Raw genomic sequence first — 18,261 nt, 5'->3', positions numbered from 1 at the left:
GAATTCAATGTTAAACAGCTCCAAATAAAGTGTAGACTATCCTTGTCCCATTTGGTTCTATGTGGAGAACGCGAGGATCCCTCCCTCACAGTACCACTTGGATGCTTATTAATTCTTCAGTAACTACAAAGTAATACCAAGGGGGGGGGAAAAGGGCAGGGGGTGGGGGGATGGCAACCAACCAACCAAAAACCAGTGATCTCCATTCCTTCCCAAGTATCTAATTATCACCCTTGAAGACAAGTCTGCTGTGCAGTATTACCTTTTACTGCTAAACAAGCTACTGCAATACTAGTTACTTTAACCTTAGAGCAACACCAAGTACTGGACGTTCAGTCAGCTGTATCTCCCACACGACACACACAGACAACTGCTTAAGAAACAGGAAACTGTGATCACATCAAAAGACTTTTATTGACAGCCATAATAACTCCCCCAGCAAATGGACTTTTGTTTCATCAATAGCTGTGACTTTTTGAAAAAATAAAGCCAACACAAAAACCCCACAAAAATGTGGAACTACCAAGAGGTCAAATTATACACAAGATTTAGCTCTTACCTCCTGATTTATCAGTGTCTTTCTCTGCCTCACATGTTGCTTTCTCAGGAGACTGGAGCTCTGGTTCATGATCCTGTGGGAGGAAAGAAATGCAAGAAAAATATTCATCCTGTGTATCTCTCTCCCACACTAAAAATTACATCACAAAATAAACTAGTTCATCATACCATCACCCCCAATCATAAAACATGCTAACTCTGACAACATTAGAATTTTCATCTTAGAACAGCTCTTCAACAACGACCATTTAAGCCTTACATGATAATGCACTTGGCAGCCAGGAATTTCCAAGACAAGACAATTTCTATCACAGTAACAGTAAGTTTTACCAGCACTGCTAGGTGATTTAGGCTCCAGGATCCACAGCCTATCACCATCAAATGTAAGGCAAGCCCTCATGTTGCGCAGGAGCTTCTGGGGAAGAGATCACTACTTTTTCAATATTTCTGCCTGTTCAATGATACATGCTAGTTACTGTGTGACCTCTTACCTTTATACTAGAACTCTGTGAATCACTTTTGTCTTTTGGTTGCTTTTTCTCCTCTTTCTTGCGTTCATATGCTCGGACCCTTGCACAAGTCATCATACTTTCAAAGTACAAGTAGACAGGATCCTTGTCCTCCTCTCGAATCTACAAAAAAATGAAAAAAACCCCAAACCTCTCCATTCTAGATACACATTAGATTCATGAAATAGTTTTGCTTTCCAGCAACACTTCAACATTAAAGTTTCAATAGTAAACGTCAAAAGAAAGGTCTGGCATTTCAAGCTGAACTGGCCCTCTTAGTATCACGTAGCCCAGTCTACATCTTGCTTCCCAATTACATATTCAGGGCGGGGGGTGGGGGAAAACAGAACAGCACCACTACCCCAAAAACCCAAACCTTTTAAGTGGGGAAACAAGTCCCAGGTGTCATGCATTGTTTAACATTATCTGGTATACATTAAATAGCAACTCTAATACATTTGTTCTTCAGACACAGCTAGACTCAACTCTACTGCTGTTGTTGCTTCTGTTAGATACTAAAATGAGGGAAGAGGCAAAGGCAGATTCTTCCAACATTGGCAGTGAAACCTCAAAAAAAAAAAAAAGACTCCAGAACTACACTGAACACTGCGTGCCTGTATCCACTCTGCGCCCCCCCCCCCCCCCCCCAGTAATTAATTGCTTAGATAGGCCACATTATGCAGCTAATAACTTCTACAAACACTACAGGACCAGCAATCATTTTGCTAAAAATAGCATATATACTTGTAATTTTTAAATGACGCTATCAGTGAATTATAATCACTTTTTACCATTGCATATTGCTACAGTACATTCCCAACAGAAGACTGACATAGTTACTCATATACAGTCAATTCATCCTAGCTTATCAACATACTTATGGGCAGTCAGTCTTAGGCCCTCATCTCAAATTTCATCCAAAATGGCCTAGCACAGAGGCTTCTGGCAGTTTTTGTTTTAATTTTAAATACAAAGAAAAACAAACGCATCTCTTTTCCTCTCTTACCACTGGATTGGGTTTAGGAGTATACACTCTGCCTGGTTTCATTCCACTGGAGGATTTATGCTTACTAGAAAGCACAACTTCTGGGTTGGGCAGTACTGCAGATTTAACTGGTTCAATAACAGATGGTGTTGGGATGTAAATTGGCTCTGGATCTATTTCACCTTCTACTTTCACCCACAGTGGACAATTCCTAACAGGCTGTTCTGGCTCCGAGTCACAGATAGCTGAAAAAAACCAGAGGAAAATCAAAAACAACTTACACATGAAACCTCATCTAACACAGCAGTAACAGAATTATTTTTTTTTAAGCCTGAGGTCTAGCCATGCAGCAATCACTAGTTCATACTGCCAGAAAATGCTAGTGGTTGCTTTTCTCATCTCAAATTCTAGCCAAAAGTAACTTAGGTTTGTCCACAAGAAAGAGGAAATGAAAACAAAAGTGATTCAACACTAACCATTGTTTCTCAATTGTACTGTGATAGTAGATTAAAAAAAAACACTGAAGAATTAGTGATCTTCATTGATGCTGTATACTCCAAAATTACAGAACACCCAAAAACCCCAAGACTATAATTTATACCACAGCTCTGCGGAAGAATTCATTTATGTCAGTGGAACACCAGGTAACATAATGTTCATTTTAAGCTACTGCTAAAAGTACTACCAGCAAGATCATGGTCAATTTCTACCATGGTCTTCTGAGCATACCTTAGGCCAGATCTGAAAATCACTATATTTCCGATAAAGTCAATGAACTATGCAGCTATATACAGCAACTGAGGATACAGCTCTAGGTACTCACTTGGTAAGAGGGAAAGAAAACTGCACTATGACAGAGAAGATTACCAGCAGAGACAGCAGTATCTCGTATCCTTAGTCTTTTAAAGATAACTGGAGAGTTAAGCAAGATTTATCAAAAAGAAACTCCAGCTATTTGATCAAAATAAACAACTAAGCAGTGCCCAAAATGCTGATCACATAAGTAAGAGTTAAAAAAAGGGAAAAGGTGTTATTTTCTGCCAGTCAGCTGTAGGAAAGCAGATGCTGCAGACATCTCTTGGAATTGACTCCCAATTTCTGGACTTAGAAATGGCATCACTACTACATCCTAATAGAAATGCCCACCAAGATAGGTGGTTCCTGCAAATCTGGAAGTAATCACTTATGCCCCACAATACTCACTGTATTCTACCCTTTTCCTCTTCTTCTTATCTTTCTGCTTCAGCTCATCTTCCTCCCCATCACCCTCTTCTTCCACATCTTCATCCTCTTGCTGTTCTTCTTGTGTTCCATAGAACACAAGATTTCCACGCACAGCCTTTTTCATTATTTTCCTATGTTTCGATCCTCCCTTCACCAGCAACACTCTTCTCTTCAAGCAAGTACAGCCAAACATACAGTCTGGCCTGCGGCAGTGGGTAGGCTGACGTTTCTCCAGGGCTAGACTGGCACATATGCAACCCAGTCGACAGAAATCATTATTGCAAGGAGGTGCTCGTCGTCTTATTATTTTGTGGATAGGCTTGTTTTTGAGAGAAGCCTAAGAAAAGTTTTATAGAAGGATACACTTCAAATTTCAGTAAGAGAAAACTTTAATAAGATTAAGTTAAGCATATGCAAAAAAGCTATTCAAAGTCCCTTCTAGAATAACCCTTTCACCTACATGGTTTATCTGAAAACTTGTCATCTATACAGAAAAAAATAAAACCAGAAGAGAGGAAAGTTTGTGTTTGCAGTCTTCTGAGAGGCAATTTGAGGCTGCTAAACCATCCTGGTTATAAGTAGGATGTGAAAAAAACAAAACAACCAAAGGAGGTTATCACGTGACAGCCAAGTTACATGACCAGGATTTTTTTTGTGGTTAGTTCAACTGAAAAGTTACAAATAGTAAGGAAATGCGGTTACTGAATAGCAACTGTATTAAGCAAAATTTTTAATGGTGAAAATTTGAAATAACTCAAATTATTAATGATTCATATCAATACACTATCACTACTAGTTTTCGCACACACCGCTAAGTCAGCACTTCTCAGCTTTCACTGCAAAGACAACACCACAAAGGAACATCATGCTTTTGTCATGCTCCTTAGCAGCTTCAGTCTTACTTTCTGCATCTATATGTAACATCAATAAGTGAACAGGTCTGATGAAGTAGCGGTACAGAAAGGAAAGCAACTATTACAGATCTACCTGAGCTGTAAGCAGGGTGGCCAAAGAGATGTCTGCTCGTTCTTCTGTAATATAGGTCCGTGGTTTGCCATCCCAGAGAGCACAGTCTTCCAAGTCCATTAACTTCACCTGAGATTTAGACAAACCTGGCGGACGAGCTGCTTGTTGTGGTGGTGCATGGCGCAAACTAATCTGTTTTGGAAGTATGTTTTCATCCAGAGCTGGCACCATGAAACTATCTGCTTGGTTAGTCAAACTGCTATTTGAGACAGACTTAGCAGCCTTTTCCCCTGATGAAGCGTTCTGTTTCTGCTTTGCAAGAAAAGGTGAAGGCAGTATAGGTTTGTAAGATGATTTTACTCTGCTGCTTGTAGATGTCTGTCTGGTTTGAGTTTTTGTCTTCCTAGAGGTCGATGACAGAGGGACAGGCTTGAACGTGTAAGATGTTGATGGAATTACAGTGGACTGCTTCTTTAAAACACTGTCGAGTGTTCGCACATAGCTAGTGCTCTTAGTGGGAAGCTGATACACCACAGGAGAAGTGGGAGCGCTAGAAGAGAATCCCATACTCGTTTCCATCAATTTCCCTTCATTTTCCAGGTACTCATCCAGCTTGTCACTACAGAATGCCGAGCGATTCTTCAAGGAACCTTCTGAACTGCCACCTACATAAATAAAGAGCGCTTTAACTAGCTCCTAGGAAAACACACTGACAAATCTTATAATAAACAGTATAGAGGAGGTAAGTATTTCCCTAAATATATATATACAATTCTTTTAAAAGAGTATACAACACAGGCTTGACAAATATAATCCACTCAAACACAACCAGCTGTCTGAACAACTGTTTTTGTGGAAATCTTACATGTATGTTTGTGGTGGCTTGACCTCGGCTGGACACTAGGTGCCCACCAAGCCGCTCTATCACTCCCCTCCCAGCAGGATGGGGTAGAAAATAAGATGCAAAAAAACCTCATGGGTCAAGATAAAGGCAGTTTAATAAAGCAAAAGCAAAGGCCACAGGCAGAAGCAAGGGAAAATGAAAGATTTATTCTCTACTTCCCATCAGCAGGTGACATCTAGACGCTTCCCAGGAAGCGGGGCTTCAGTACACATTAAAGGTTGCTCCAGAAGACAAACGTCATAATAACAAATGCCCCTCCTCTTCCTCCTCCTCCTCTCTCTTAGCTTTTATATCTGAGCAGAGGCCACACGGTAGGGAATATCCCGCTGGTCACTTTGGGTCAGCTGTCCCGGCCGTGACCCCTGCCAGGACCTTGCCCACCCGCAGCCCCTTGCTGGGGGGATGCTGGAGAGACAGCCTTGATGCTGCGGGAGCGGGAGCGCTGCTGGGCCGTAGCCAAAGCACCGACTGTGATTGCCCTGCTGCCACTGCCGCTCCTGCTCCCCGGGCAAGCGCAGCACCGTGAGGGCGGCTCTGGGGCCCAGCCGGACCCGTACAGTATTTGTTCACAAAAACAGTAAGCCTGCCAACAGACAGTGCTTCTATGCAACTCACTTTGTCCTAAACATCTAGCCTACCTGGTACATCTCAATACATCTGAATACCCCAACACAATACTGCATGGAAGTGCAGAAGGTACAATATAAATATTTAACCTAATGTAACAAGTGGCAAATTGCCAAATACCCATTTCTCCCTGAGGTAGGGCAAAGTAATTGAATATGTAAGGAATCCCTACTCTAACTGGAGTTAAAAATACACAGATATAAATGAAAATTACTCTAGTTCACTAGGGTCCCTAGGGCAACAGAATTCTGGAATTACCATACTTCCAAGTAAACTCAAAACTGATGAACAAAAATCAGAACTATTACATTTTTGATCTTTATTCAAGCCTTCCATGTAAAACAGAATACATGTATTTTTATCTCACTCTGAGTAAGTTCCTCTCTTCCCTCATAAAAGTCCATCCAAGAAGTACCAAAAAATTCTTTATTCATGACAAGTTCAAATATAAAAAAATAAATATCACCAAGACACACACAATTACCAAACTATGGAAGGTCAAGAAAAAGGCCTCGTATTCGAAATACATACACTGATCTCTCGCGCACTTTTTTTTTTACCTTCATTTCTAGTAGCACCATGAAGCTTCCCCCGCCAGCCTTTGATTTTTGTGATATCATTTGTCTTTCCTGTCCTGGAAACAAAAGGAAATCCGGTATCTGGAAAAGAAGAAAGCTAGCCTCAGTTTATGAGCCAAGCTTGATCATATCAATGCTGTAGCAGTCTGCTTATTCCTTTTCATGGACAGATGAACAGCAGTAAATCAAAAGGCTGAATAGAGACTTGATTTTTACTACTTTTTTTTTTTTGAATTAACAGAATACTTCACAAAGGGAAGCTTCTTGTAGAGTTCTGCTGTACAGCCATGCATCTGCTATGCCATACAAAAGATGTCTTCTGTATTTTCAGTTTCAGTCTCTTTAGCCATGGTGCAAGCAGTTGATTCCCAAACTCAAGATGGGCGAATCACCTAGTTAATAGGCTAAAATGGGACAGGCAGGTTTTGAGCTGATACTACAACCTCTCTCAGTGAGGAAAGTAATTTGAGTCTCTCCTCTCAATTGAGCCAATGACTTTTGTAAGACCTGTAGAAATTCAATGTAATGTTTGGTGCTCTGTCAAATTCAGCTGAGCATCAGTTAGGGGTAGAGGCAGGGAATAATCACAAAAGGCGACATCTCTTTCAAGTTATCCATCAGCTCCAGGAGCTAAGCTGGAATGTAAAAACACTAATAGGGATCTGTGCCGCTGTTTTGCATATCGCTAGGCTAGAAAGAATTGTGTTTGACACTGAGCTGAGGTATTCTGAATTGAATCTTCCTCTGCAGTGTAAACAAAGCTGAGATGCAATATCTGCCTCTTTACCAGCTCCCAAAAGCAGCAGACTAAGACACAATAATCAGAATATCAAAGTAGGAGAAAAATAAGCACCCCTATACTTTTTGTCCAACTAGTTTATTATTAAAAACAATATCTACCAACAGTATTAGAACCATAGTCACAGTATAAGAAATGCACTTGTCTGGATACCAGGTAGGTTTGGGAAAAAAAAAAAAAAAAAGTACAACTGATCAGCACTTTTATAATAAATTATCATCATGAAGTTATAGGTTATCTAAGAGTGGCACCTCAAGCTCTTCCTCTGGAAAGTACTGATACCCAGCTCTGAAAGACAACTTCTTTTTGTTTTGCGTGTGAGTAACATCAGAGAAATACAGATTGCTTAGGCTTTTTTTTGAGCAATCTGAGAGTAGTTAATGTGTGTATTTACATTTAGAAAACCCAGCTCCAAGAAACAAAACGTGCCAGTATAAAATAAAATGAATGGATTCTATTACTGGATCACAACCATCACAGAAAGGAAAGGCTGAAGACAATCTGGCCAGAATTACTCAGGACTCCTTGGCCAGCAACCACGTAATGATTTAAGGAAGTTCTTACATTCTGTCATTTTAATACTGCTTTAATCTCTTTAAGGTATCAACTTCAACTAAATGGCCATTCCCTCCTTCTGATCATTAATGAAAAGACAGTACTTGACATTTCAGCAAATCCATATTCTACCTACCTGGAGAATTGGGATTGGGTCCTGGATAGCTCCACAAAGCATAGTTTGAGTAGGAAAGAGGAAGCTGCACACCCAAGTATTTCAAGTCAATGCTCATTGTTGGGTCCACAGAATTCAACTTCAGTCCCACTACAAGAGGCAAATATCAAATCAATGTCCCAATGCAGCAAGATGTTAGGAAAAACAAAGTCAAGATATTTACTAAAAAATAAACCATTAAGTTATATACAGGCTTTTCTAGCATTTACTCACCATTTTAAGAGATATGACAAAGAGCATTAGTGACTATAACTGTTATTTATACTGGATTTGCAGCAGGTATGAATTAAAAGAGTCTTGAGGAACGGGAAATCAAGGAGACAAAAAAAAGTAATTTTCTTTTTTTTTTTATTACTAATGAAGTCTCCACAGAAATTTATTAACTAAAGCACCAGCATTGTAATAATTCTCACAAGTTTTTGTTTGTTCATTTTTTGAAGAAGTTAGTACCTTTTACATCCCCAAAGGCTAGAGTTACCACCTGAACACAACTCACCTGACTACCCAACATTTCACATCACTACATAAATTCTCAGTCCTGCCAGTGGTACTTACTGATCCCCTTCTCTACTGAAAGCAATTCTTGTGCAAGACATACCACACATGCTTCAGTTTCTACCAGCAATAAGACAAGAGCAAACCACATTTTAGTTATGAAGAAGTGTGCTTGTGTGCACTTAAAAATTATGATATAAAGTTGTATGCAGACAGCACTCTCGGAACTAGCTCATCAAACAATCTAGATTTCAGTAGATTATTTTTTTTCCGGGCTTGGCACTTTGCAGTAAAAACTGCTTTTTTTATTTTTATTTTCTTAAGCAAGGGGACAAATGGCTATAAAGAAACTAAACACTCTGTGCTGTTGATGCCACCAAAAATCCTTAGCTGTCTGTAACACCTTCCTTCATCAACTCCCCCAAAATACTCACACTGGAAGACTTTACTTGATCACAAAAGCTATCTTTATCCACCGCAAAGCAAATACAGATACAGAAATGCTGAGAAAAAAAGCTAGTGAATTTGACTTAGTACCTTTTCCAGAAAATATTGTTACACTGAAGTAAAAAATGACTGTTGTCAATCAAATTCAGCTCACAATCTGGAGCTGAGAACATCTGTTTTGGTTTTCAGCCACAGAAATCTATAAATGGCGCTCCTGTTGCCAACAAGTCTGAAATTCATATATTAAATATTTGAGTTTTGAAATTGAAAATGTATGACTTGACACAGCTCAGAACACAAAGTAGTATTTGCACATACACTAGAAACCTTGTGTTGGTGGCACACGTTTATGTTCCCAAGTGGCAACACAGTGACCTAATTACTGGCAGCCTGAAAACAACTGACATGGAACAAATCGCAGACATGGTATCTGTTTAAACAACCATTATCAAAAGCAGTCTAGTGAGATATGATTTTCAAAACTACATGGGGAAAATGAGCAGCAAGCAAGTCAATCTAGCATTTTGTATAAAAACATGTCAACTACCAAATGTCAAGATGCTATCCATTTCTTTTCAAACTCTATTTAAAGTAAAATGAAAAGAGCACACAGTTTATTGTTCTTGACACCCCATTTGAATTATTCTGTCATCTCCAAAACCAAGCCTAGCTTTTTTTAACACTCAAACAAAAATAAGATCACCACCACCCATACACAAAGTCTATTATTTCAGTTTAGGATCATGAAGTAAAAAACACACCCCAACAAAAACCAAGAGGATGACTCCAACAAGCACAAGACTGAATGGAATGCAGACAGTGTAAAGAGAACAAATGGTAACAGAATTATGTCAGTACAGACATTGCCATATGTAACAGGTGAAATACTACTTTTATTAATTTTATCATCTCCAGAGTATTGCCAAATTTCAGTTGCTGTAATCAAACAGTGGCAAATGAAGGACCCTAAGAACTTTCTCCTCTCCATCAGATGCAGCTGCTAAATCTGAAATACGATGCATGACAACAATGCCTTTGATTTTCAGGAATATGATAAAGAATTCCAAGTAGCTCAGATAAAAGAGGCATCCCATAACACTGCAGTACTCCAGCAGGAGCTTTCCTTCGAACATGCTTCAGCTGAATTCCCTTTACTTCTGAAACATCTGCTTCCTGCAGTCCTGGTGCCTCTAAGATCTAGATAACCACAATCACAACTTAACTTTGCAAATGAACAGCAACTGTGGGGTTCAGGTACAGCTCCAACACATCATCAGTGCATCTCAAAAAGAAACTTAAGCTTCTCAACTGCCTTGTTCAAAACCAAAGGCCGAGTTAACATCAAAATTGCTATGTCCATTTCCCATACTGCAGTAAGGACAAAAAAGCCAGTAAGCTTCTATGAAATGGCTGAAAGCACATTTAGAAAGACACACTTCCTACCTTTCAGACAGAAGGGCGCATGTCTCTTCGCCTGTTCTACTGTAGTAGATGACTATGAGGTATTAAGTCATGAACTGTAGCCAAGAAATTTTGGCGAACAAGTACCAGAATCAAGAAGGCTAACGAGGCTGCATCTAGCTGCAGGATGCTACTTAGAAACAGTATGGCTGGAAAAACACACAGCCTTTACGTTTGGCCTAAAGGCAGTCCCCGGACACCTTCACGGCTTACTGATGACACTGGCACGGGGGGGGGGGGGGGGGGGGGGAGGGAGAAAAACCCCAGCAATCCCTCTCTTCATTAACATCATCATGCTCCTTCCCTGATCTCAAGTCTGCAATGGAAGGCAATAGATCTGTAACTTTTGAGAAGGTGAAGGTAATCTGAATAAAGACTGACTTCAGTTCACATGCAGCAGCTGAAGACTAACAACTTATTGTAATTCACAGCCTGAGCAGATTTGCAATAATGCTCTTGCTAAGTCTTCATGTAACTTCTTTTCCCTCTAGAAATCAGACAGGTGAGAGTCATTCTCTTTGCTGCCAAATTACGATTTCACCATTTAACAGACTCAGCAGATTACCATCCAATAGTGGAAACGATGGTCACAAGCATTCAAGAAAGTCAAAATTCTTTAGATCTTTTTCTTAGCCTGATGCTTGACTTTTGTCTATTTTGTCGTATCCATGAACCGCTCAACACCCTTCAGAAGGTACCACACACTTCACCGTCACTCAGAAGCTGGAGGAAAAGCACGTGGGTTTTGCAGGATCACCTCACAAGTAAAACAGCCCTCACTAGTGTTGTGGTTGCCAACATACCATAATTCTATCATATTTTTGTTGGGTAAAGGTAACATCTAGGATGGCCACAATATAATCCTAAAAATCCTTAACACTTCTGTAACATCTGCTTAGCACTGTATCTAGCACTGCCAGCAGCTGACCACAAAAATTTTACCACCCTTTTTGAAATATGATGACACACAGAGAACCTGCGAGGGCAGGTTGGCCAGTGATGTCATTAGAAAACAGGAACACCTATTTCTGGGATCACGGAGGGGAAAACCGTGTTCAGGCATCCATGATACAACTGTCAGCACTGATGCTATACCACCGAGGTACAAACTGGCTGGAGCCAGATTATTTTGTTTCACCCCCACCACATCTAGGACAGAGCTCTTAGAAAGGCTGAAGACAGGAATGTCTCACCTCAACACTAGCAAGACACAAACGTATCCCTTTAAATGGCTGCAAAAAAAATAATGACAGGCTAGTTCTCATCATATCCTGTGCATAAACCTGTGCGTTCTTCACAGTAGAAGGTCTCTGAGGACCCAAAATAACTAGTATCAGAGTCAAGCTCAGTATCTGGGGTCTCAAGCCCTACAGCATTACAGCTGTATGTCTGAAAAATGCAGGGCCAGAACCTCAGGAGCATGAAGCACTTTCGTTCAGATCAACTTCTTCATCTGCCTTGGTGCCCATGTTAATGCCATCAGTTTCAGGACTACCACTGCTGAAAAGTCTTTCAGCATCATCAGTAGAGACAACATTAAGTTCTGCTGTGTTGATCCTTGACTCACTTCCACGTGACCTCAAGATCGTACTGTGTGTAAATGAAAGAGCACAAGCTACAAGTACCTAGCTTGGGCCTCTTACGCGGCTAGTGAACCTGGATCTACAGCGACTCCAAGAAATACGGACTCAAACATAGCAAATAAAGTCTTACTTTTAAGTGCTTCTGGATCTTTAGCTCCTCTACTACCAGGAAATGGCCATTTTCTATGGAGGAGTAAAATCAACTCCATCTGCCCTCTGTAAGGATTAGCTCATTACAAAACAGGCACTGCCTAAACTCTGAAGGCTCAGCATCTTCTGCAAGAGACATATAATGACATGCAGCCTCTTGCTGTGCTGTTGGGAGATTTGGGATTGTTTGCCTCCTCCATCTCTCCTAGTCTGCAACACGAACATGTGAAAACAAGAACATCTTCATTGGCAGGCTGAAACTACTTTTAAAGCCTCTAGGAAAAACCCTGGGTCATACGCCACAGATTCGCTGCCACAAGTGGCAAGAGGGAAACTGACAGCATCACACAAATTTCCTTTCATACCCTTGCATTGGTACCCACACTCAGATCCCAGCTGTACTGGGCATACACAGTATTACACCCAGTAGGAAATGATCAACTCCCTATGATTAAGTATAATATATACAACCAGGTGCAACAATACGTACACGCCTGCTTACCTTCCTGAAGGCTAGGATGTATTACTTGCTTATGCCTCAAAGTCTTCAGCTCTTCCATCAATTCCTTCTCCAGTACTTGTATTCTTGCTTGACAGTCTACGCAGAGAGAGAGAGAGAGAGAGAGAGAGAGAGAGAGAGAGAGCACATATAAAAAATATATATACCATGCAAAAAATTGACGTAAATGATTAATTTCCCAGTGTGTCTTTATAAATCCCCTTATTGCAGGGAACAGCCACTTACAAAACCCAAAGAATGTACCTGGATCATTTGTAGTCAACAAGGGAGCCTGGAGATTCTGCGTCTCTTCTCCTCCAGCTCTATCAACAGTGTGAATGTCAAGAGCTTCCTACATACATAATGAGCCTCAAGTAAGTATAAGATATCTTAAAACACTGACTTAAAGCAAACTAGGCCACATCAAAGTATCAGCAAAATATTCAAAACATGAGATTGTAATAAACAAGTATGCACTCCTTCATGCAGAACTCAGATCCCGCTACTTCTCCCCAGGTTGCTAAGTACTAAGAACATGTTATTATTAACATAGGGACCAGACAAGAACAGATTTGGAAAGGGGTGAAAAATCTCAAAACTCAGTTTAAAAGAAAATGCATCTTCAGCTTGTAAGTACAAAGGGCTTTTTTTTAAAAAGAGACATTATAAAAGGTCTTGAATTTTACTCACAACAGTCAGGTTTTACCTTTGATGCAAAGGACACGAAGAGGACTCCATCAACATCTTCAAGGTCTGGCTTAACATCTGGAAGGATACTCCCAGGCCCCAGAGAGCTGTTCTTGCTTGTTATCACAGTCTTCCCTATACCTTTAGGTGGACGACCAGCCTTAGAGATTTTCAGTTTCCGTGGCCTTCCCCTTTTAGTTGTAACTGATGATAGAGTATTTTGATTGTTACCAGAGCCTTTCAGGGACATAGGATTCTTCAGTATGCCAGGCCTTTTTCTTCCACAGATCTCTTTAGCTGAAAAATGACAACTTACTGAGCCCCTGAGATTAAAATTAGGCGATTTAGATAGAGCCCACTGGGCCTCTCTGATCGAAGAGTATTTCTGTGCCATTTTACTCCTGGGAGACTCTTTTTTCATAACTAACTCTTCAGTTACAGTGGCTGTGCCTGAGCAAGAGCCTTTGTGATTTTCGAAACACACAGGCATGGAATCCAGTATCGCACTAAAAGGGGATTTATCCTTCTTGCAAGAGGAAAGCATGGTCTGCGGCAGCTCAGATATCTTTACTGTGCTCTTTGTGACTGCACAAGGTTCCAGATAGACCACAGGCATCTTCCCACTATCCAGTTTCAGCATTTTTGCTTTAGCAACACCTGATGGACTGGCTAGCATGCGCTTCCTGGACCTGAATTCTCCATCAGTTTCATCTGCTTCACTGCATTTCATCAGGTGTTTTTGTAGGATGGGATCATCATCATCATCAGTATTGGAATACTCATCAGTCTCTTCGTCTGTGTCTTCCTGTTTCACACTTACTCCTTGAGTGCAAATACTTGACTCATAGTCATATTCATCTACTGGTTCTTCTTTAATGACTACATTAAAGTGTCCATTTGGGTCCATAGGGGATGCCACATGGGAACTGCTTTCGTAACTGCTAGCAATGGGACTGGGGGGGGGAGGAAACAAAACAACACAAGATCTTTATCAAATCTTTTCCTTTACTAAAATTCCATTACCTCCCATAACCCTTGGTAACATATTGTAAAAAACTTCCAGAATACTCCAAGACATGAGTCTGCTAAATAAGCTGTCATTTACAAGCTTACATTTTGAGAAGTGTTCAAAAAAAACCCAACAAACCAACACTGCCATCATTAAAAACAATCCAACTTCTTATCTGAACGCAGCAGCACAATTTCCTTCCCTAGTGGTATCAGGGTGACATTTGCACTTTTTCCTATTTGAGGCTCAGCATGAACCCATGCTAAACTATCATGTTTTAAATGCTCAGAAGTGGCCTTAGTTTGCTGTGTATCTCATTAAGTCACCGTACTAAAGCTATTACACTTTCAAATAAGAAGCCAAATGAGCGCTTAATGCGCGTCAGTTTACACTGTTTAACTTTTAGTTAATTCATCCTAAAGCCACATACAGACAATTCCTAAATTCAGCTGCTGTCCCAGCTCTTACAGAATGTTAATATCCTACTGAATTACGCTCAATCTTCCAAGTCTAAGTAGTAACCTAACCAGAATTTGACATACCACACGTTAGATACTGAAGACTAATGGTGCAGTCAGTTACACTCCAATGATGGGCTTCTTTGAGGGACAGCCACATCAGTCCAAAAAATTAAGTCAGCAGTTTTGTTAAGCACATCAGAAGCTGGCTCCTCAATAGCTAAGATACAAAACCAGAAACTCATCCTCAACGAACCTCAGAAAATAATAGTCACAACTTATTTACTAAACATATCAGATAGTATTCCAATATTCCCTTTATATATATTTTATAGGATACTACATATAATTTTAATTATGTTGCTATTCAAATTGCTAGCCTGTTATTAAAAATAACAATATTGGTTAATATTAGTTAATGCTAACATAATTTCAAATATAACAATATAATTGTAGTAACAACATATTACACATAAAGGGAATATTGATTTATTATATTGCATGTGTGTGTGTATACATCATTATTAGTAGTATCCATTCCCCTTCCCTCCTCCTGCTTTAAGGAATGATTACGCTCAGTTGGAACACCCCCCTCCCTCCGTTGGGATTGAGGGAGGGGAAGATGTGAAGGAAGAGGCTGCTCCTTCCTTGTGTAGACTGAGGACATACGTAAGAGAGAAAAGCTGGGACACATGAGTCACAACATGGAGCTGGGAGTCTCCACCTCATGAAGAAAGACTGCAGTGTTAGAACAGGGAGCAGACAGTCAAAACACGGATTTATATATTTACATATAACATTTCTAAGAACAAGACAGAACCTATCTAGAAAACCCGCTGTGATTCAGAAGGACACTAAGTAACCAGAATTAAGCTTGAAGCAAAAACCTGCCTTGTGAGGGAATAGCAGGCTGCAGGGGAGGGGCACACCAGTCCTGTCATCTAGTCTTCTCTGGCCAATGCATTTCCAATTAGAAAGGTTCTAGCTTTCATTTAATCAGGAATGTCAAATGCAAGATTAAAAAGCCTTCGTAAGATTAAAAAGCCTTTATTCTTCAGTGAGTTTACTGTGAAAGAGATTCTAAGACAACCCACTTGTAGCTTATGGGCAACTCAAAATCCTGTCATGTTACAGTTAGAGGTGGATTCAGGATGACAGATCCACAGTTAAAGTAAATGCTATTAAGAAGATCTGAGTCATCTGCTCCTCTATCTTAAAATTCTCTAACATAAAAAGACCAAAAAAAAATCCAATAAATTTGCTGTCCAGGAAGAAATTTCTCATTTGAGTTCTACTGCTTCCAGTTGGAAGCCCAGTAAAGTCTGGATTTCTCCAGCCATTTTCCTTTACCTGTTGCAAGATGTACACCCAAGCTAAGGATTACCTTTCCATTAGGGATCTGGACATTATCCAGAACAAAGAAGCTCTGCTGTAAAAGTGAAATTTCTAGACACAAACATTATTCTGCTCTGCATATTGCAACCATAAGCCAGATGGTGACCAAGAGTGAGGTACTGACCATATGATGCATGCGTATGAGAAGATCAAGTATTTGCACAAAATGCTGAACAGCATTTTTCTCGGTTTTTTGAAGTTCAAATGCAATTATCAACTTTTCAAACAATAAGCAAGTTGCTTTACAGCACTTAAGCAACTTCATGTGGCCCTTAGTTTGTGAAGTTACATACAACATAAGCAGTCACAGAAACCTCTCTTCCAGTGTTCTATGGGAAGACGAATCATGCAAGTTTGTCCTCTCAAAATCCTTGGCTTAACCTGAGATCGGGTGAAAACGGTGCAATACACCTTAACTAGCTCTTTCTTTGCCCCATATAGAACAATGCTCATATTTAAGCAAACTTCTTTACACCTCAAGCAATGTGTTCGCCATCCTTGCTATAAAACACTAAAAGCAAAGAAACCACTTTATTGCATTTTACCAAATTAAAAGCCATTTAACTGCTCATTTATTGGAAGTACTGAGATACATGAACTCTCTTATTTTTTTGGTAGATCATTTAAGATATACCATGAAAAAAAATATCTGATTTCTTTTGGAATTAATCTAGCAATCTGCGGCTGAGGTTTGAAGGATGATCATTTGCCTTCCTCTTCCAAAAGGCAGGCAAGGAGGGAAGAAAAGTAAACTCTCAGACTAAATGAAATTATGAAAACAAGACTACCGGACCATTAAAAATCCCATAGTATTTATATTTTTGAAGCCAGAAATTCAAAAGACCTCCAAAGGGAAAACTGCTACGTTAGCCTGTAACTAACTTAAGAACCAATAAAGGTTGCTTATGGTTCCCCCCCACAGCCTCAACATCTGAGTGGTCCCACGCATAAGCACTGCTATAGAAGTGTCCACTCAAATTAAACATTTCTTCTCTTTACAATACCCCTGATGAAGTTAAACATACTACCAGGCCACAGGGAAAAAAAAAACAACCCAAAACAAAAAACCAAACATGCTGCCTCGTTTCTACTAAAGAAAATAGTCCTTTATCTCCAAGTGCGCTAATAACTCAAGATTAAAATTATTCTCAGGTATATGCAACTTTTTACATAGTTCAATTCTCAAAAACATTCAGAAAAATTGAACATTGGTGGGCAATATGATGCACAACAGCACTAGGAACTCCACTTCCTTTACTAAGTGTCATCTGAGAGATTCCGACTGTCACTCAAATCTAAACTCAGCAGAAATCACTACCCTGCCTAAAAGCAAGACAATGCCTATCAACTACTAGTAACAGTTTATCTATGAGAAAAACATAATTGCCCAGTCTTCATTAATATGCAAATATTAATGTGTCTAGTTTGATAAACAAGAATGCCACTCAACACTGTCCCTGAAAGACCAATGTATTTATGAAGGGATCTCAACCATCCAGCATGAAAATATTGTGAACAGATCTGAAGGAAAAAGGAGAACTAACGTTTTGGAAAACCCCAGAGCATTAAAAAAAACAAACAAACAAAAAAAAAAACCAAGACAGTTCTGCCATTTCTTGGACAAGCTCAATTTTTTTCTTTCAAGTACAGAATCTGACTTTTTCACATAGATTACAAAAACATAAAATGAAAAACTGAACAATGTGTGAGGGTAGTTCTAGGACTGTGGTAACATTTACTCATCAAGTGATCAATGCTTCCAAGCCCAAAGAGAAAAAAAGCCCTTCACAGCCTTTCCATGCCTGTGCAGCTTTTAGCATGTTTCAGAGATACATTGTCTTGGAGGTGAAACCAGGGAAAGCATCTGACATGCTCTGGACCAAGAGAAATTAAGCCTGCCAACCTGCATCATGTGTTCTTACAGAACCTCTGTCCTTGAGTTGTTTTAAATTTAGCCTTCTAAAATGCATTTTGTTCCTTGGGAGAAAAGGGAACCAAAAAACCCAAGCTGTCCAAATGCAAACAGTTCCCCAAATAATTTGCTTTGATTACCATCTTCAGGCAAACACAATGATGGAAATTTTGAACGTCTTCAACTGTAGCTGACCCCGAGTCAGGGGAGGAGGGAACGGAATAATTACTTTGAAAACAAATGACCCTTTGAGTAATTATTTTCAGAACTTTACAGGTTTACTTC

The 18,261-nt window shown here is 39.8% G+C and overlaps 1 protein-coding gene across 12 annotated transcripts in view; it reads right to left on the bottom strand.

Annotated features, from left to right (window-relative positions):
* MGA (MAX dimerization protein MGA) overlaps positions 1–18,261 on the bottom strand; it is a 63,817-nt gene that overhangs the window by 30,865 nt on the left and 14,691 nt on the right. For all 12 annotated transcript variants that reach the window (XR_008733040.1, XM_055715119.1, XM_055715117.1 and 9 more), the window contains exons 3-12: positions 13,222–14,155; positions 12,780–12,867; positions 12,519–12,614; positions 7,842–7,970; positions 6,334–6,432; positions 4,264–4,907; positions 3,256–3,613; positions 2,074–2,297; positions 1,050–1,190; positions 560–632 (exon numbers count right to left, since the gene is read on the bottom strand). Coding sequence is in view for 11 of the 12 variants with exons in the window: in XM_055715119.1 (XP_055571094.1) it covers positions 560–632; positions 1,050–1,190; positions 2,074–2,297; positions 3,256–3,613; positions 4,264–4,907; positions 6,334–6,432; positions 7,842–7,970; positions 12,519–12,614; positions 12,780–12,867; positions 13,222–14,155 (2,786 nt within the window). In the remaining variant the exon portion in view is untranslated. The remainder of the gene's footprint in view (positions 1–559; positions 633–1,049; positions 1,191–2,073; positions 2,298–3,255; positions 3,614–4,263; positions 4,908–6,333; positions 6,433–7,841; positions 7,971–12,518; positions 12,615–12,779; positions 12,868–13,221; positions 14,156–18,261) is intronic.

Source organism: Falco cherrug, chromosome 7 (genome assembly GCF_023634085.1).
Source record: "Falco cherrug isolate bFalChe1 chromosome 7, bFalChe1.pri, whole genome shotgun sequence".
Classification (NCBI taxonomy): domain Eukaryota; kingdom Metazoa; phylum Chordata; class Aves; order Falconiformes; family Falconidae; genus Falco; species Falco cherrug.
This window is presented reverse-complemented; position numbering and strand designations above follow the sequence as displayed.